Source organism: Teleopsis dalmanni, chromosome 2 (assembly GCF_002237135.1).
Source record: "Teleopsis dalmanni isolate 2A chromosome 2, ASM223713v2, whole genome shotgun sequence".
Lineage (NCBI taxonomy): Eukaryota > Metazoa > Arthropoda > Insecta > Diptera > Diopsidae > Teleopsis > Teleopsis dalmanni.
Window position 1 is genome coordinate 33,155,417 of NC_051847.1, and position 22,033 is coordinate 33,177,449.

The following is a 22,033-nucleotide window of genomic DNA, read 5'->3' on the forward strand; positions in this document are numbered from 1 at the left end:
AGGTACAACATAATTGGAGATATTACTCCCATTTGCTATATATAATAATTTTTAATTATATATATTATAGTATATAAATATTTTTACTTGATTTCATTAATGCATTAAATTAGCAATTAATTTTATTTTATATAATTTATATAAGCAAATTATATAAACCTTAAACTGTGTGTATGTATATATGTATATATATATATATATTTCTTTTTTAATTAAATATGATATGATTGTGATATAAATAATTAAAAATTAAAAAGCTTTTTATTTGCAGTTTCTTGGTACCTTTATTTATTTTATTTTTTTTTTGTTAATATCACAAAATATAAATTTTGTTAAAATATTTATTTTTAAAATTCGTTTTATGCAAATTGCCTGTTTATTAAATTTAAAAAATAAATCACTATATAATATTTTATTAAAAACTAGGAAAAATATTTAAATATTTGTAGGCTAAGAAAAATAATGCAATAATAACAAAGTTCACATTAAAATTAAAATATTAATTTTTATATTTTAAAATAAGAGGTGACTTTATCTAGTGGGCATGTCTATGTTTTTCTTAGTGTATGTTCAGTTCTGGAAATCGAATGCATTTCATAAAGTAGTTGCAAGTTTATAATACTATGTTCAAACGGCCAATTTCATTAATATCGTAAAAATTAAATTAAGTTAATTTCGAAAGTGTTCATACTGCACTAATTAAGGAAATCGTATATTTTTCTATAAACACCATTCGTATCTGGGAAATTTTAAAAGTTGATTTTTATAACTATAAAGAATGGCATTCAGTATTATTATTAGCTTTAGTGTATTAAAGGTATGTGAATTATTATTCTTCACTCTATTTTAAATTAATAACAGTTACAGTTTTTTCTATATAGTCAAATTTAAAAATTTGCATACTTTCAAAATATTTCCCAATTATATTAAAGTCAACTGTCATTGACATTTATTTAAAAAAAATGTCACTTTTTTGTTATCTCAACTTTATCTTTTGCTGAAAATTTATCTTAGGCATAGTTACATTCGAAAAGTATCTTAATTTCATCCTATCTTTCAATGAAATTAAGATCTTTTTCCATAATTTCGTTCTAACCTTAAAACTGAATTTTGTATGGAAAAAAACAAATTAATTTCGCTGGAACGATGATGAAATTAAGATTTTGGTGAAATTAAGGTGTGTCTGAACATAGTATAAGGAAATTTGCAAAATCACAACTTCAAAGATATAGCAAAAAATAAAAAATTGGAAATATTTTAAAAATTTCAAAATTATTAAAAAGAATGTTTCATCACAATTGGCCTACATAAAGAGCCTAAGTAGGGTACGTCTTCTTCAGAACCAAGCTGTCTGTGCCATGTACCAAATGAATCTAATAGAAATTCTAAAATGTCTTTAGCAAAATAAAATTTAAGTTAACAAAAAACAAAAATAAATAAAATATGCTCAATATTTTACTAACTTTCGGACCCTTACTGATTTTCGTTATTGATATCTCCATATTATTAATAATAGGTATATTAAAAGCCAATGAAGGCCAGACATTCATTTACATATATTTAATAATTCCCTATACGAGTATATATATATATATATATTATTTTTTTTCAGTGCAGAGTAACCATTTCTATTACAAACAATTCTAATGCTATTTCAATACATTCAGTATCTGTCATAATCGGTTTATTCTATCATTTATTTCAGATATTGCTAAATATTTTCAAATTGTCTAATATTTAAGTATAAATATGTATATGCGTATATGCTTGCCTAGTAAAAATATATGCTATTCATGTAAATACGTAAATATATTGCTGCTATATATTATATATTAAAATATATTTGTTTAAGCGTACTAAATAAAAAAAAACATTTTTACAGTGCATTCTTACATCCAATTGAAGTATTCGGTTTACACTGTAAAAATTTTTACATTTTTAACTAAATTATACAAAAATATTTTTTTTCTTTGATAACAAATAATATTTGCAATGAAATAGAATAAATTCATTGAGGCCAACTTTTAAGATATGTTTACAGTTATATTTTTTATTATTGTAGGTATTTCGTTTATTTTTATGCATACATATTTTATATATTATTATTTTATTAATAATACACAATTGTCATATATAACAAAATATTAATTTCTAATCTGCTTTTTAAATCATTCCTTGCAATATTTTAAGTGATTGTTTCTTTATCCTGGTTGTTTCATAATTATTTTCCTCTGTCAATATTTTAGTGTATATTTTATATATTATAATATTATATAACAATTATAAACATTTATAATATACTTTAAAATTTTTTTTTTTTTCAATTGGACTTACTAAAACAATCTAGAAAATGTATTTAAAATCAAAAATAATTTTTTTGAAAATTTATTTAATAATATTTTTGGAAATTAAATGAAATTATTTAAATACTGACTGGAGTATAGTTAAGCAATTATGAGGAAAATATTAAAAAATTTATACATATATATAAATAGAAATAAAAATGAATTGTGTGAAAAGTAGAACAGATAATATAATAATATATTATTAATATATAATGTAATACGAGTATAAAGCTGCGCTATTTTTCGCTTCAACCTCACAACAAAGCAATTGAGAACATTTAAAATAGAACAGAACTAGCATGTCTGTAGGAATAATGCCATGAAAGTGGTATGTGATACTCATTTTATAATATTTCAGACCATTTTACACAAAATATGAAACATTTTTATATAAAAACTTTGTATTAGTTTTTAGAAGCACTCTTAAAATAAGATCCATGTATATAAAAGCAAGCCACAAATATATCAACCTTTAAGAAGAATTCAAAATTGTCTTAGTTATGGCTACATAATCGATACTCTTAATAAAATATGATAACAACTTACAAAACCAAAACTAGCGGATAATACGAACAGCTCTAAGACAGTTAATATATTATCATAATGGTAAATACTCTGCTATGTTTATAGAGTATCTCTGATGGAGACCAATTCAAAATGCTATTCATATTCTTTGAATTTCTCTTAATTTAGTGTAAACATTCTTTTTTTGCGCGTTTAAAACGTTTTTCTTTTGTTATATCATTGACATGGCCTTATAACCCTATTATATCCTTAACGATTATCCTTTCCAGATAATCGATGATTATACTGTTCAACTTCCAATGAACGACTATCACTTGTTACTGTATACTCAGCTAACTACCGCGTCTGATTAAGATGTATAGTAGTGGAGCCATATTTCGTGCATACCGCATGAATAAATTCTTCTTACTATTCATATATATGTTTAAATAGTCCCCAGAATCATCGACGAGTTACTACTTTTAATCAACAAAACACAAATGATATACCCATTTTGTTAATAGCTTTCTTATGATTACATATTCTTGTAAAACACAGACCTTTTGTTATTTTGATATCTTTTTAATAACAGCTATATCTTCAAACTTTAATCTATGCATATTTGTAATCATTTAATGCATATAATCGCCATATTTCAGAGTAACAGCTTCCTACAGTCGTTCAGAGTATTTGCTGTCGCCAAGGTTGCCCGAATTTGTATGTTGTACACTACTGACAGATATCTATATAATTTTCTTGAGACGTATTAATCTTATTTTATGATTAAACCATGTTTTTTTACTAGTAACTAAAGTTTTACACAATGTTTAAAAGTTATCCACAGCAGTTTAATTAAAACCACTACAACTTATCAACTGATGGGATCGGTAAGGGTTAGATCCGAACTAGTTCAAGGAATATTTTGCGCTTTTCAAAAAATGAAGTAGTTATACTATTTGCAATAAAATAGTCAATATCCCACTCTCAAAAATGGTCTTTGGAATGGTCTTTGGACGAAAGCACTATTACTAAACAAGCAATCTGAGGTACCCCTTAGTTTGACTACCTCAGGGAAGCAGGTATGCTTTATCTAAATTTCTATTAAAACTATTTATTAATAAAGTGAATCAGGCAGATTCTTATTATTCCTACATACCATATGTCTTGACTTTTCTAGCATAGTTATTCTTTGAGCAACTGATCTCAGAATTTGGAGACTACATGTGTACAAAAATAAATTTTTTTTAATGCAGAAACCTCTGCAAATAATTTTATAATGAATTTAAGGTCACAATTTATACTATATGAACAGGTCTTGTTCTATTATATACAACTATATATAAAGATTAACCAATATATGTCCCTGTTGGAATCTAGCATAAATATTTATTAATTATACTAAAGTTTAAGCAAACTGAATATTAAAGAATATATTACCACAATTAGCTTACAAATATATATATCATTTCCATTAATTCACTTAACCATACTCCTTCTTAATAATCAAGAAACTCACAATATATGAAATAACCCAACATACCTATAGACTAAACATCTCGAAACTTACAATTTTGTATTTTTAAAACCAAGTTTATCTGTACTTAGCGCAAGTATTCAACTTACTGCGCAAATGGATTATGTACGTTACCGCCAGGAATGTCCAAATTACCACCAGTAGTTTGATAAGTACCATAAGTATTTCCTGTACCACCATTAGGATTCATTTCGTTGAGGCGTGTATTTGAGAGCGCGCGAGGAATAGGATTGCTAGGTACTCCATGTGGTGCCAAATGTGAAGTTTCCTCAGCCACCTATAAAAATTACATATTTTTTACTAATTGATTTTCAAACAATTATTAAAAAATTAAATTATATTTCTATTTGTTTGCCTACTTTAATTTTCTTATATCATCCATTAACACTTACTTGATGTGGGTCCTCAGTTTGAGGCAGCTCCGATATAAATCCTTGCTCCTTCCGATAGAAATTAACAAATATGAAGAACCCGAGCACAAATAAACAGCAAATACCGTACCAACGGAATGTAGCTGTTGTACCGTAATATGTCACAAACATACCGCCAATAATGGCACCACATCCTCGTCCCAAACCATGATGAATACCCTGTAAAACACCTTGTGATGAGGATCTCAAATGTTTAGGTGTGTTGTGGGCTATATATGAACAAGCAGCAGCCCAAACCGCAGCATGCGTTATTCCTTGCATTAACTCAAATGGTAATACCATCCATGGATTTGTTGTGTACGAAATATACAGGAAACGCAAAACATTGGCCATCAAACCCAAACACAAGACTTTTATGTGTCCAACTTGTTGTATCAAACGAAAACTGAAGAAATATGCAAAAATTTCTGACACGTGATTTATAACCGATGCAATACCAAACAAAGTGGGAGTGCCACCAAAATCTTGTAAATGCCAAAAGAGGAATGTGAATATTAAACCAATACCAAATCCCATAAACCAGGCAACAAATAAAAATGACGCTGTTTTCAAATCTCTGAAATGCATTAATACAGTCATCCATTCTGGCATTTCTTTCGTAGTTTGTGCAAATATTTTGGACTCTGCACCTATATCCGATTGACCAGCAGTAGGTGGTTTTAAAAAACTAGCACCTCCACCACCAGTACCAGTACTGCCACTGCCAACTGCTAATGATGGCAGATTTAATTGCGCTGCTAATTGGTTCATTGATTCCTCTTCTGCTTTTTTATTTGGATCAATTATATCTTCAGCAGGTTTTTCAACCAAATCGAGTGGATCGTATTTGAATGTGATTTTAGCAGCCGATATATAGGCGCAAACCATAAGGACGGTAAATATAAGAAAGCAAATATTATAGTTCTTTTCCATATGTCCAGCACCACAAGGATGATGTGAAAATGATGTGGAGTGATCCAACGCTATACCAACAATAAACATTGATATACCCCAGCCTAAGGATCCAAACATACGTTGATGACCATATTTATCAGCATCTTCACCTAGTAGCGTTATGACAGCAGAATCAGCTAACGTTATGGCCGGCGCACTAAAGAACTCTCCAATCAATATAACCAAGAGTAAAAGAAAGAAAGCCTTTTGAATATCCTGTGAATGAAACAAAGTGTTATATATGTTTGATCAGTTGATTTATTTATTTGTCATGTTACTTACTGGTGTGCGATAAACCATTGATGAAAATATTGGAGTAACGTAATCTCGATGTTGCTTTTCGTCGTAATTGCTGGCAAATGTTATATGAATTGGAGAAATACCGGCATCTAGACGAGGTAAAATCGAGCGTTTGCGTCTAAAATGTTAATGGTTTAGTTGACAAATTATTTTAAACTTTTTGTGATAAAAGTTATAACTTCTTCTATTAATCTGTCTAATCTTCGATATTTTAAGCCGAACGCTTACTTAGAAATATAACTGTTGATATTGGTAGGTTTTTACAATATTTTCATAATAGACACAAAAATGGACAAATGTTAACTAAAAATATTTCTGTACACTATTTCAAGGGTTATTCAATTAATTAAAAATTATGTTATGCCATCACTACATATTTGGTAGGTTTACGTATTGTGGTAGGCAATCTACTAATGACAATATAGTGAACATGATTTCGAAGCGGAACTGAACCGTTAACCAAAAAAAACCAATATTTTTGCCGGAGTGAAAACCGGAACCGAACCGATTTATATTTTTTTTTTATTTTGAACCGGAACGGAAAAAATTCTGTTTCAAAGCCCTGTTAGTAAAGGGCTTTGAATCATTTCGCAACTACAGAAATGATTAGTTATGGTTCATGATAGCCACAGAGATACGATTTCAGAACTCCAGTTTTTGAATATAATAGTTTAATTAGCTACTGGACGTCTAGACACAAGATTCTCTAAAAATTCGAACTTTAGAAACTCACGTTTATACATGGGAAGTGTGACAGTTATGCGAAAGTGTTTATAAAAGTATGAAATACTATTCTGCACATTATAATCTATCACTACTTACAAAAATAACAAAAAAAATCAATTTTGATTTCAATCAAAAAATATTGCTGATAATGTTTATGCACTCTTTAAATGTCATATCTACTAAACCACAATTAAAACGTAACCGATGAAATGTTTCTAAATTCTTTCAAAGCAGCTTAAACAGGGTAGACTTTTGCAAACAGATAGTAGTGTAAAAAAAAAACCATGATCTATTCCTGTAAACAATTTCGCATCTACAGCGCAATATCCATGTATACCAGTATTTATATGAATTAAATATACTTCTACTAATAATTACATGAAATAAATATTGCACAGACACTTAAAAGTAAATGAGAATTGTAACATATTTTTGTTATAAATTAAATTATATTTTAAATCCTGAAGATGAAAATTTATGACAAACGGCAAAAGTAAATAAGAATTATAACACTTTTATATTGTGAATCGAATTATGTTGTAAATTGAATTATATTTTAAGTTTTGAAGATGATAATTCGTGGCAGAAAGCGAAAGTTCTCGTCCAATGAAAAGATAATAAGGAGCGTAATAGATATCTTAAGAACTCTTTGTATTATGCGATACAATAATGAAGTCAGAAAAGTTAATCGGAAAAGGAAAACATTATGTTGACATATAACCCAAAGTAAAAAATTTTACTCTCCCTTTTTGAAAGAATAGTAAAAAACACGTATCTATATATATACCCAAACAAATATCTTTGGAGACTTAGAGAAGGAAAATTTTTAAGAGAGTGCTTAAATTTTTAAAACACCAGTTTAAAAAAGTTGTACCACAATTATGACTATGATGGACCTACTAAATAATGGTGCCAGTTGGTGGAAACGTAATTCTTTCTTATAGTGAGTTTTCAGAAATTATTGTATATATATATGGTACATAGAAAACTATATAAAACTATATAAACTTTATATACAAACTATATTATATATAAACTATACATTTATATATAATATATTATAAAAATATTATACATTCTCAATAAATATAAATATATAATATAAATTTATCCTTTTTCAAATTCTTTTTTTATATAACGATATATAATATCCTTTGATTTCTAAAAATTTTTTGACTTTTTTCAATTATATTGCACTCACCTACTATGCGATTCCTCAATAGCTTCATCGGCTGGCATTGTACCAAGTGGAAGAAGTATTGCATTTTTGTAGAAATTGTCTACATTCTCATCATTGAAATCTACCATTTCGAAAGCAGAAAGATCTCGTTTAGTTCGTGTATATGTGAGTACAAAATCCGTTTCATTTACGCGTTCAATGCATTTCACCGCTTCTGGTCTGATAAAACTTAGTGGTATAGTAAACAGTACCCAGGATGCTAGAGAAGCCAATAACAACTTCTTTCCTTGTCGACATCTGTGGAAATTCATGTCATTATAAATTAGTTATAGAGTTCTAAGAAAATGTTTACCTATCCGCATATGAGCCCCAAAATGGGGCTGATAAAAATTCTACAAATGGACGCATACCAATTAGAATACCGCACTGACCAGGATTCATGCCCATTTGCTTGAAATAAACACCCATCAAAGGAAATAGTGAACCAAATGCAGCATAAAAGAAAAAATAAAAACTTTTGACAGGAATGAGTTCATGCTCTGTGGGACCAAAAAACTTTTCAAGTATATCAGCATGTCCACGAATTTTGTGCGTTGACTCCTTAGCTTCCGGGTATCTTAAATAAAATCAAATTTTATTTATGATTAATGCATTACATTTTATAGTTAGACTTACAATGTGGGATCCACTTCACCACTAGCCTCCACATCAACACGTGGTCGTGCAGCATATGATTGTGCACCACCAGCAGATGGCATGCCGCCACCATAGCCAGCAGCTGTGTTTTGTCCATAACCAGTATCTTGCATATAACCTCCACCTTGATCGTAGCCACCTGTTTGTTGCCCATAACCACCATAGCCTTGCTGTTGTTGTTCATAACCACCACCGCCGCCACCACTAGGTGCACCAAATGGATTCGCCGCTCCACCGTATTGTGCCATGTTACTCTATTTAAAAGCCGACTAAACTGTGAAAGTTTGTTGAAACAATTATTTTAATATAAACAATAGACGCTGAATGGAGTTATTGTTTCAACTTTTGGTAGATTGTTTCTGTTATTGCTGCCTCTGATTATAATGATGCTACTTTAGAGTCCTTGGAAACCAGGCGACTATGACAAACAATTAATTGTCTTTTGCCACTTTTTATTGCCGCCTCAGCTGGTTTGGCTGAAAGTTGGGTGAGCCGTTAAATTTGCAGTTTTTCTGTTCCGGAATCGAATGACACCAGTTATTAATGGCGTCCTTTGTTACACTTCCGCTATATTTTTTTTTTTTTTTGCGTTATTGTTAGGCTTTACTTTGTCTCTATTTTTGTGCACATTAAAGTGTCCTTTTGTTAAACTGCCTTTGTTCTCAGGAAGTTTTAATCAGTAACATTTCCGCCTTGCTGCTGCTTTGTATTGTATCTGAAATAATGAGGAAAATCATGAAGAAGTACATTATTTTCTTGTATCCCAAAGTGTAATTCGAGAGGTTAAAAAGGAAGTATTATGTACTTATTACATATTGTTTATATTGAAGATTACTTCATAATCGAAAGAATAATCGCTATATTGTAAATATTAATTTTTATGTTTTTTTTTTACTTTTTGTTAGTATAAGGAAGACTTCATCAGTAATAGCTAAAATAACTTTATATATAAAGTCATAAAGGTATAATTTTTTAATTTCTTAATAATAAGTTTTATTGGATTTATAAGTAACATTATTTATTTAGATGTCTTATTATTTTATTTAGTGCTGTAATAATATTCAATTAGTTCATATTTACTAAAGTATGTTAGAGAAATTCATATTGTAAAATATATTTTATATATCATTATATCAAGACTTGTTTAACGATTTTATATAATATATGAGTAAATGTGGTGGCCAAGAACGATATCAAATGAAGAACTCTGGAGGTAAACTAACCAAACGTCTATTCATGTTGAAATTTAAAAGTAAAAATATAGGTGAATAAGCCACCTTCTGCGTAAGCTTTATGTAGCACTAACATGTAATCCTCAGGGAATCCGGCGTAGAGGCAGGACAACGACAACATGGCGAAGAACAATTAATACTAAAACTGGCAAATCGTTTAACTAATTTTGACAAATTTCGCAAAATATAGATAGTTGAAAATCATTTATTGTATCCTTAAGCTCCTAATAGAGTATTGAATAAAATAATAATAAATAATATGAGTAAATTTGACTAAAACTGAAGGTAAAAGTGCAAATTTAAGAATTTATGATACAAAAATCTCTCAGGGTTTCAAAGTTAAAGTCACATTAATTAGATTACAAGATTTCATGATTTGAGTTTTAATTAATCTATTATCTTAATTTTGATAAGATTAGATATTATTCATAAATCTTAAAAGTCAGTTCGCACTCAATCTGAACAGCAATTCAAACGTTTAAAAGCCAACATTTATTATATTTTAATTATAAGAGAATTTTATTAAAATAATTATATGAAAATTACTTATGACAATAAAGATTATCATAGAATCAATAGAAGAAATTATCTTTTTTTATATAATAGCACGCTCTACAGTAATTAGTAGGCCAATGTTTTCCCATTCATATGTGTATTAAATTTTAATTTAAAAGGATTAGAACCTATTAGTGAAAATAATAGGTATAGTAAAGAGAATCCATTATATATGCGTAAAATTGAAATCTTATCATAGGTAGAATAAACTGATTTAAGTCAAATATTGGCATTATGAAGCTAATTTCATTATGCCTCTCTCAAAGAAGTCCACGACCCTATTGGAAAAAAATAGAGACAGTTTAACTTCACAAGCCTCTCTTGAAGCGAATTTTGCACCAGAAAAATCGTTTGTTATGGACAAGAGTAGATGATAATCACTTGGTGCCATGTTTGGACTATAAGGTGCATACATAAGAACTTTTCAAACAAGCTTCCGGAGTTTTTGGCGAGTCATTATCATGAGTGTGGCCTGGCGTTATCCTAATGGAACACAAACACAATTCCTCTTATATTTCCAAAATATGACCTTTTCTGGGCGATTACTTCATTCAGACAATGCAATTGTTCCAGTTGGCAATACAGTTCCGAGTTAAGAATTTTGTTGTAAGGAAGTAGCTCATAGTATATAATTGCATGCCAATTCCTCCAAATACACAGCAAAACTTCCTTGCTCATCAATCTTAGCTTGGTCACCGTTTCAGCCAATTCACCGTAATTACACCACGAAAGTTTTCGTTTGACGTTGTCGTAAGTGATTACCAGTCACTTTCCATCACTTTTCGGTCACCAACCGTATCAGATATGGATCAATTTTGTATCAATTCAGCAGCGATTCACAGATGAAAATTCGGTCCATGAGCTTTTTTTTGCAGTTACTAATGCGGCACCTATATATCGTGGTTCTTTTTGTATCCAACTTTATTCAAATGGTACCAAACGATTTCTTGTGCAATACTTAGGTCTTGGGCAATCGAAACAGTGCTTACATGACTCACACTGGTCGTACTCAACAATTTCCATAATTTTATTGACATTTTCGACAATTGGGCTTTGTGGTTAAAGTGCTTAGTGCATTTTCGATCACTTTGAACGAGATTACCAAAACGGAATCGACTAAATCAAAATTACGCATAATTGACTGTGACAGTCTCAGGAATATTTTTTTTTACCAAATCTCAATTTTCTAACGCAGCATCTAAATTAAGCAACGTATGGCATTTACGGATTCTTGATTTGAATAGACATCATACTGATCGATATATGTCTTGTCATCAGTTATATATATAGTCATATTAAATATTTTTTATCAGATATTTATTTTTCGAATGATTTAATCTCAAATCCTTTCACTTCAACATATTATTTAACGAAAACCAAAACATGGAACTATTCCAAATGGGTTGCCACTTTACGCAAAAAAAAAAATTGTTTTTATTTTTACATTCTCTGTTTTGTCATTTTTTTATGCATTGCAATTCTCAACAATACTTGAATAAATGTGGGTATCTGACGAATGTGAGGAGATGCGGAAATAAATAATCCGCTGAAAATGTCAATGTGTCGCAACTGCTAATTGCGGGGCATTAGTGGAACAGTGCTAAGTGGTGGCATTGACTGTGTCATTTGAAATATGAGATGTTTGCCAAAGGCTAGTGAAATTATGTCGCAAGTTCTTGAAAATAATATTTTAATTGATTATTTTTAACTCAAATTGTCATTACTTTTAATGACTTAGTTGAATAATCTTACATTAATCTTAAACCGAAACAAGTAGCAATAATATTTATTTTAATTTTTTTAAGTTGATTTTGTATTGTAAGGAATTTTTATAGGTAAATAAAAAAATTAATACTGAAATGTTTTTTTTTTACTTAAAAAGAATTTTTGTTTGAAGTATGGATATTCCTTATGTTCAAGAAATATTGGGAAATGGTAGCATAGTATAGCTACTGGTCTCCAGAATTAAAAAATTCAAACAGACATTGAATAAATTGCTTTTTAAAATTTGAAAACTATTTCAATTTTATACTCTTTCTCCATCTATTCTACGAGACTCCACGTTGTATTTTACGAAGAAAGCTAAATGTTAGATATTGTTTTTGGCTTAAAAAGTAAGGATTACAACAACGCATAAGTTAATAGATCTACACGGCTATCATAAGACTTATACTGTTGTACGGGAACAGAGTGTAGTGGACGGCCTTAGAAGAATCTTCGTACTGTATAGTACTCAACACGATTCAACTAGAGGCTGAAGTCTGTGTCAATGATGCTTTGTTTACCACACCATCCAATGCGTTGAATCTAATGCTTCACTTAATACTACTTGATGTTATAACTAAACAAATGGCAGCAACATATAACATTACTTCACAATGGAAGGCTAGTGACTACAGCCACAACTCCTTTCTAAATCTTTTTAGTTCATCAAAAAAAAGTAAGATCTCTGCCATTCTCGATTTTGATAGGAAATTTAATATCGAATTTTCATCTAGAGACATATGCCTGTGGGAAGGTATCTCAATAGGGGAGGATCTAACCATTTTTAATTATTTAAAATTGGCTTTAAAATTGGTTATAACATAGGGTGTGAAGTTTTCTCGGAAAACCTGAATAAACGTACATATTAAGGCTTTCGAATCGTAGCAGTAATTTTCAGGCGAAAGTGATTGCTATTACAGAAGCATTAGCTTGTTTGGAAGTCAGTCCAATTACCATCCAGGATGTATTGATTGCTGCACATCTCTAACATTTTTCTACGCTGGATTCCCGTTCATAGGAATATTTTCGGCAACTGCAAAACAGACGAGCTTGCTAGACAGTGTGGTTCAGATAATCATTTAGGATATCTAAAAAAACTAGGCATTATCGTTGACATTATGCAAACTTTTGTTGAGATCTTTTTGTATTGATCAATTTTATAAAAGATAAAAAAGATTCAATGATATATAGCCATTTATATTCAAGTTGTCCACATTTTTTTAAGAAAAATCTCATTGAGATGTCTTTTAAAGATATCAGTTGTACGGTATGTTTGCTGACAGTCAATTAGAGAATCATACCTAAATCTCTAAATCATTCCTCTCGCAACTGTGGAGAATACAATAAAAGTATCCTACATCTGATTTGTTTTTCCTCAGCGCATACACGGCGTCGTTTTAATATTTAAGAAGACCTCTTTTTTGAACAATCTGCCTAACACTAAAACCTTCCTTCAAAAAACATTTTAAGTTTCGTTAGTATGAGTTAACCTAACCGAACAGTTCTATTCAAGTCCGAAAACGTACTCAATATTTGATGTTATATATATGACAAAATACAAGGATATGACCATAAATCTTATATATCAAAAAACTCCAAACAATTATTTTAAACACTAATAGGTTCTTTATATAAATCACGTCTCGAACATTTGATGTTCTTCTAAACAAAATTCTTCTGACTGAATAGAGAGATTCGTAGAGTGACATTTCCTACTGGGAACCGATATTTAATATTAGCAGATGCTCCAAAAAGTTAATCAGAGTTATTCACGACTACGATCTATATAGTTCATAAAACTATAAAGAAAACTATAAGAAAAATATATATATCACAAAGCAATTCAATTTTATTAGTTGAAGATAACCCAAACTATCATTGTACCATCTTCTAATTTTCCTTTGATTGGCTGGCACTTCAATGTAAAATTTAAAAATGCTCAATGTTATTAAATTTAAAAAAAAAATTAATTTCCATAAAATAAAATAAAGAAATTGAAATTACTTTTTAAAATTTATTGCACTTGCACTCATTGTCGTTTACATAGTTTCGCGTAATTTGAGTGAGAACCATAGCAATGGCGCCCACGCTTCAGCAATTGAGACTTGTGACGGTGACACAGATTCGTATTTGCCATTTTCCACAGTTCATGGCTAAGCTTTTATTAGTAAAAATAGTTTGAAGGAAAAGAAATAGGAAAAGAGGTGTAACAACAGAAGTCATAAAATAAAATAAAATAAAACAAAATAAAATAAAAATAAAACTAAGACCAAGAAGAAAATATACATAAAAGCAATTGAGATTTTCAAAAGAAATTGAGCCAAAAGGCACTCAACTGCAAAGCATTTAAAAATGTTCAGGATTATGACTCCAAATTAAAGAAAATGAAGAGGAAGAATAATAAAATAAAAATTTAATACTACTTTCAACAATTTAAATTTTTTTCTTATATTATATATCTTTCAATACTCCTAAAAACTTATAAAAACTAATTTATTTGAGTGCCTCTTAAATTGGATATTACTTTAAATGGTCAGTAAATTTGAAGAACATATTGAATTAAGTCAAAATCAAAACATCTTATAAATTAAAATACTAAAAAAATACTAAAACTAAAAAAGTACTAAAAAAACTAAAGAAACTAAAAATAATTAAAAAGTTAATAGTAAGTTATTTAAAAAGTATAATTAATAAAAATAAAAATCAATTATTTAAAAACAAATGAATCAATTACTTTATTTTTTACACAGCAGAATTTTTTATCCAGTAAAAATGAGCGTATGTTTCAAGCTAACACCATTAAAATGGTCAAGTAAGCACCAAAAACAGTCAACGTGCTTGCTCACAGCACCAAATTTGATGAATGTAAACAGAAAATATTCGTGGTATGCACTACAATTATTTTCTGCTTATCAAGTTTGGTGCTGTAAGCAAGCACTTAGACTTTCTTTGGTGCTGCTTTGATCATTTTATTGCTGTTAAATAGAAACTTACGCTTACTATTTTGTTTGTAATCATTAAGAATTTTAGCTTACAGACACGGTTGCCACTTGAAAATGTTTTTTTGTACCAAAATTGATTTAAAAAGGTACCATTTCTGTAAAAAAAGGTCCAAAATTTTTCTATTGTCTTTTTATAAGAAAATACAATTTATATAAAATGTACAAAAAGTATAAAACAATACAATATCCACAATAAAGTTGGGTCGCCGAAAATGTACCATTTTTTGAACATGAGTACCAGAGTACCAAACGGAAAAAAAGTACCAATTTTGGTACTAAAGTACCATAAGTGGCAACCGTGCTTACAGAATTTTTAGCTTGCTAAAAATCAATTTTTAATGTTGCCAACTAAGAATTTTTTTCTTTTTAGTGCTATTTTGGTTATTTCTGCTACTATTGTGTTTTTAATTATTGAGAAGTTCACATCTGTAAGTTATATTAACACTGTTTAAGTTTGTCAATTAAGTTTTTTTCTTCTTAGTGCTATTTCGGTCATTTATGACGCTGTTTTGCTCCTTTTTGATGCGTTAGCTAGTACTGTTATATTTTGGTGCAGTTTTCTTAACTGTTGGTATGTTCATCTTTAATACCAATTTTAGCAGTTTTTTGTGTTATAAGATGGCACTTTTTCTTGTTTTTATACTATTTAGCGCACACTTAATTATATTTTCGAAAGGCTGTACTTGTCTTCTTCTCTGATGAACTCGTTTACTCGTTTTCGTTTTTGGTACTATTAGCCAGCACTTTAGCTCATTTTTGGTCTGTATTTTCACAAGTTGCTGTAATACTTATCGTTGACACTTGTTATGATTGCTTTTCGTCCCTAATTTTTTATATCATATGAATAAGTCTCTAATCTTGTTGCATATACAGCAATATAGGTTGTGGAGCTTAGAATCCTTTTAACGATACATATTAAAATATTATAACATTTTGATAGTTAGTTTACAGAATACAGTGATCTTGGTAACCACAATCTGGTAGTTTTAAAAGTAATGCAACAAAAAGATTATTATTATATTAAATAAAAGTTGTTGTTTTTTGTAGAGAGATATATTGCTAAAACCAAACAGTGGCTTAATAATGGTTAAAAAGACACTGCAATAGAATAATTAATAACTTGTTACTTTTATCAGAATGATTACAAAATTTTGTTTTCAATACCCTAAGCAAACTCTAAAAATAATTATGAATAAAAATAATAATAGCAATTATTATGCTTTCAAAAAGAACGTAAATTAATTTCGCTTTAATTACATATATTAAATTATTTATCATGCATTAAACAATACATATTAAACAAAATAATAATAATCAAAATCGCGTCGAAGAGACCCAGGAGCACAAAACTATAGTAGAATTCTATTGTATACTAAAATAAGCGAGTACTGTCATGTCTTGCTAGAAATTTATAATTCTCATTGCTTTTACTTTCTTTTTCCTATAAATTTCTTACAATTTTAATATTAAGTTGAGATAATTTAATATAAAAAATATAATATATTTAAGTATAATAATTAAAAGCAATAATGGAAAATTTCTGATAATTTTTCTACTAACTGGCATGAAGTATATATAACTACGAATTTGAGTTTATTTAAATTTACATCGACGAATACAAATACATTTGTTATTACAGATAATAACTTAGCTCAGATAAAGTTCAGGTTGTCCGTATATTGACAAGTTTACGGGTTGGACAAGAAGAATAATAAAGAAAAAATTGACAACAACCTTTTTTTGCCTGTTTTTATGAAAATTGTTAGCACCCGTTAGACCCCGATGGCAAGGCCTAAATTGACAACATAGGTTTTTTTCAGATTCATTTTTTTTTTTTTTAATGGTTTTGATGCTTTTCAAGTTATAGCATTATGAAATCATTATAAGTATTTTGTTGATCACAGAAGTCAATTCTCTATCTGTCAAGTCATTGCTTCTGATCTAGAAATAGAAAACAGTCACCAAAAATCAAATTTGAAGATAATAGTTCTTTGAAACTTGGAAACAAAATATAGTCATCACAAATATAATTTAAAGAAAAATGTTTTCAGTCATCATAAAAGCAGAATACTCTTTCTTGTGTTTCAATTTCAGTAACATATCTTGTGTTTTCTGAAGATAATCTTAAAACTGCCCAACAAATCTGACTTAGCTCGAAAATTACTGCTCTAACTGTTCTATAATCACTGGCATATTATGTGTATACAATGTTATTTTCAAGATTTTGGAACCACTCAATAATTTTCCAAATTTCGGCTAAGTAACACCAAATAGGTGGTCATAATTCTAACCGGTTGACAATTTGTAAACATATATAGCAACTATCTTATAGATAGCTTTAATTTAGCAAATATTTATGACTTCTACAATCTTTAGACACTTTTAGCTTTCAATTAATTAAAAATATAAAAATTTTCAATTGTCTTGAAAGAATTGACCTAAACTGAGTATCCCCTATATTCAACAGCACTAATTTTTGTGCTCGCAAAATAAGATTCGGTATACCAATTCGTTTCCACTAAAATCTATTATGTGGAATACGATAGTATCTTTAACGATAGCAGAGTCGAGACCATTTAACATACAAGTTTTTTATTATGAAAATCTACAAACTAATTAGCTTTATGGTAATCCTAAATATAGATCTTCTAAATATTATCTTCCTTATTAACGAAACGGTGTTTATGTAATACTTAAACAGAAGTGGAAGCTCTTATACCACATAAACTAATCAAACAATATACAATTTCGGTATGGGTGCTGAGGGGTCACTGCTTACTAGAAAAACATGCCATGAGATTTGGTTTACTCTATTATAACTTTTAACATATCTTACTTGCAGTTCTATTAAGACTAGTTCTACTCTATCATAATTTTTTTTCTACTTGCAGTTCTATAAATGATGAGAAAACTGAATTCTTCCTCATATGTTAGTGTGCATCATTGGATAGAAGAACGTTTAAAACCTTTTTTTTGCCGGTCCGAAAAAGTTGTCATCCAACAAAATTAGGAAAGAATTGGTCAAGACTTGTATAGACTTGTCAGGTTGATGTGGGAGTCGTGCCTTTCAACGTTGGTAGTACGCTAACCTCTAGTATAAACAACGCTAATCTAAAAATATGAGAATCGTTCAATTTTTGAGGTCTAGTGGGCTAATCTAACCTAACCATTATTACATTTGAAGTAACAGAGTGCGATATTAAGAGAGTAAAAGGCTTCTTAATTTATCATCATATTATTATTAATACAACCAATTGTTTTTTTTAATAATATATGTCATCTAATTTAATATCTAATTTTAATAGATGTTATATATGTCATTAGTATTTAATTAAAAATTCTTGAAGTACTGGCAACCTATTGCATTACTCAAAACGAAGCACTTGAAGTAAAATAAGTAAGCAAAATTATGATTGAGTTTAAAAGAATATCAATTATAAAATCATATGAGAATATTATAAAGCCTTTATTCGTATAAAACATATATTTTATTTTTTTTTTAAATCATGTATATTCATATAACATGTATTTAAACTATGGTAAAATGTAGAAATGTGGTTTTAAATATTCTAATATATTGTAAATTTAATATACATTCCCAAAATTTATCAATGCCATTGCTTTGGTTTACTTCAAAATTCGTAATGTAATACCAGATTACATTGCGTATGAGTAACGCTTCATAGCAACTTTGCTATATTTTAGTTGTTGTTATTTGTTATTATAACTACTAAGTAACTATATTTATAACTTCATTACATATATATAAATACATATATTACATATACCTATTATAAAACAACCTTAACCCAAACTATTCCCATGTGTTTTTGTTTCGTTCTTCATCAACTACTTGTAAGAGATTTCTCCAAAAGAGAATTTTTAATTTAAAAGTGTATATAACCATAAAAAAATCTGAAGATAATGCATAAAATATAAATAGTATTATTAGTTGTATTTCAGAAAATTCTTATAGTTTTATTTTTTTTGATGTGGTTCTTTTTTATGACAGATAATTTGGGCATAATCTCAATTAGCCTTACATAATATATTTTCACGTATGTAAGAGTTTGTATAGGTTAACACTAGAAACTGGTAAAACTGTAAAGATGTTATTTATAATTTTAGTTAAACCTTTCAAATATTATAATATAAATATATATATTTAATATTGAAATAATACTATTTACTAATTTCATTGAAAAACTTAAAAAAATCTCAATTTTTGCCTAAAAAAAAATTGTTAAGTATGCTTTTGGTATACTCACCTGATTTTTTTCACATGAAATTTTGGGTATTCAGGGTTAAGAAAATAAATAGTGTCAAATGAAAACTTCACAGATTTTTATTAAAATCTGGGTATTACACATATATTATGGGATAGATTTTTACACTCGTTAGTGCGTGTGTGGAACACTTTCCTTCATAAATTTCTTTTGAAGGCCACTCACGCAAAACTAATTCGATTTTTCCCATATACATACAATAAATTTTTTACATAGATTTCGTTGCATTTTTCCACAAATGGAAAACTGAGCTTTAATAATAATTATTTTCATCACTTTCTTACCTTTTCATATTATTTAGAAAATATTTATTTGTTTTTTGTACTGTGAAATAAAAGTTTTCACTTTAATTATATGAAATTTTTTTATAATTATTTTATGAATTTTTATTTTTCCAAACAGTGCGACATCCGCAATCGATAAGACGTATCAACATACACGGAGTAAAAAGCTAGACTCAGTGTTAACATTTTCATGTTGATTTCCACAAGCAGTTTTCTTTATATTGAGCAATTATCCGGAAAAAACTCAACTCATCTGCTTTGACTCAATCTCATTTTACGCGTCTGTACACAATTTCAATGAATTCCTTTTTCGCTTTACCAACGCTTTTACCGCACCTCTTGCTTGTAAAGCCAACATAACTTTGTTTATTTAACAGAGAGTATGAATTTCCATGTGAAAAGGACAAAGCAGAAGCAGAAAATGTGTTTATAAAACAACCACGTTTATTGTTGTTGTTATTGTCGTTTCTTCTGTTATTATCGTTGTTCTTGTTGTTGTTGTTTTCATTTGATATTGGCCTTTCACTTGACAGGAAAGCTTAAATACTTAAATTGTTATTTTATTGCCGAACAAAAGCTTTACCCTTTTGCTTTGCTTATGATTGTGTGAAAAATGACAGGTTGCTTTGACAACAGAAAGTATTCGTACACTAACAAAAAAATGTGGAAAAGTTAGTAGAATAATTTTTTTTTTGAAAATATATTTGTATTTTAAATAATAATTAATCTGTAAAATAAAAATCATATCTTTTACTTATAACTACTGCTCTGTACGTACTACTTTGACAACATTAAGTATTCGTACACTAACAAAGAAAATAAAAAAGAAAAGTTGGAAATAAAAAAATTTTTTTAAAAATTTATTTTTATTTTAAATAATAATTAATCTGTAAAATAAAAATCATATCTTATCACTACTGCTCTGTACGTATTGCTTTGACAACATAAAGTATGAAGTATTCGTACACAAACAAAAAAAATAAAAAAGAAAAGTTAGAAATAAAATAAAATTTTTTAAAAATTTATTTTTATTTTAAATAATAATTAATCTGTAAAATAAAAATCATATCTTTTACTTATCACTACTGCTCTGTACGTATTGCTTTTTCAACATAAAGTATTCGTACACAAACAAAAAAAAATTTGAAAAAGTTAGAAGCAAACAATTTTTTTTTAATTTATTTTTATTTTAAACAATAATTAATCGCCAATGTGAATCGTGAAGTAACATTAGCATGACTTTCTCAATATTTCGTTTCTAGATTATGTTCTATACATAAGAAAGAATAAGTCAAACAACAAATAATGCCTCTACAAACAGAATAGTATTAAAATTCAACAAATAAAAATCAAAAAAAATATAACTATTTAATTTAATTATTCTGCAGCTGGTTTATGATATCGTTCAAAAATAAACACAGCAGGTGAATTTGTTAATAAAATACTTTTACAGCAAATTAACAAAACTTTAGAAAAATATGCAAACATAAAAGTCAAGTACGACTTTGGATCAGTTGGTTAAGGTGCGCTGACTCTAAGCTTCAAATTTGGCAGGGCATGAGTTCGATTCCTGCTTTTAGCAGTCTCAAAAAATTATTTACAATTAATTAAATATAAAAATTATTTCCAAGACCACCAATGATGGGTATTTGACAATACTCGAAACAGCTGTATGTTCAGCCAAGTTCAATTAATTAAAATAATATAAAAATAATTTTTGTAGTTCATAATTTTTTTAATCTTGGACTTAATATAGACCATCTCAGCATGAAGAAGATTCTACTTCCTCATATTACCTGGATATACCTATATTTAAATTTTGTAATTTTTTCGTTTATACTACAAGTTTTGTTTCTTGCAATTTACCTGGTTTTTTTTTCGTTCTTGTGATTTAAGGTGTTCTATATATATTAGATCTTCGATTTCTCTGTATATACTAGCGCCTTCATTATTTATCTTAAATTTTTTTTTAATAGTTCCACGCATTAGCTAAGCGCAATCCTATTAATAAATTTCAACTTCCTAATATCACCTAGAAATGTTATGGAATTTAATTATTTATTTGATTAAATCATCTGTTTTAGTTCTTATAATTCATGTAGATCTGTTCTTGTACTAGATCAATAGCATCTTTCATTCTTTTTTTCAATAATTTCTTCTAATTATTCCACGCATTGACTAAGTGCAATCTTACAATAGGTTTTTACTTCTTTATATTACTTTGAAATGTAATAGAATCTAATTATTTATTCGGTCAGAAA

General features: G+C 28.5%; 1 protein-coding gene across 1 annotated transcript; it reads right to left on the minus strand.

The window, feature by feature from the left end:
* Positions 1 to 3,469: 3,469 nt before the first annotated feature.
* LOC119683354 (major facilitator superfamily domain-containing protein 6-like) lies at positions 3,470 to 9,358 on the minus strand. Its single transcript, XM_038097010.1, has 6 exons — positions 8,629 to 9,358; positions 8,306 to 8,569; positions 7,975 to 8,250; positions 6,030 to 6,165; positions 4,776 to 5,963; positions 3,470 to 4,660 (listed from the first exon to the last, which is right to left on the minus strand). The coding sequence occupies exons 1-6, from the start codon at positions 8,895 to 8,897 to the stop codon at positions 4,469 to 4,471; spliced, it is 2,325 nt and encodes a 774-aa protein (XP_037952938.1). The 5' UTR covers positions 8,898 to 9,358; the 3' UTR covers positions 3,470 to 4,468.
* Between the last annotated feature and the right edge of the window lie 12,675 nt (positions 9,359 to 22,033).

Coding starts and splice junctions, on each gene's coding strand:
- LOC119683354 (XM_038097010.1), bottom strand. CDS start 8,897: ATGGCACAATACGGTGGAGCGGCGAATCCATTTGGTGCACCTAGTGGT. Junction 8,251..8,305: donor TGGGGCTCATATGCGGATAG/GTAAACATTTTC, acceptor GAATTTCCACAG/ATGTCGACAAGGAAAGAAGT. Junction 6,166..7,974: donor ATTGAGGAATCGCATAGTAG/GTGAGTGCAATA, acceptor TTAACATTTTAG/ACGCAAACGCTCGATTTTAC.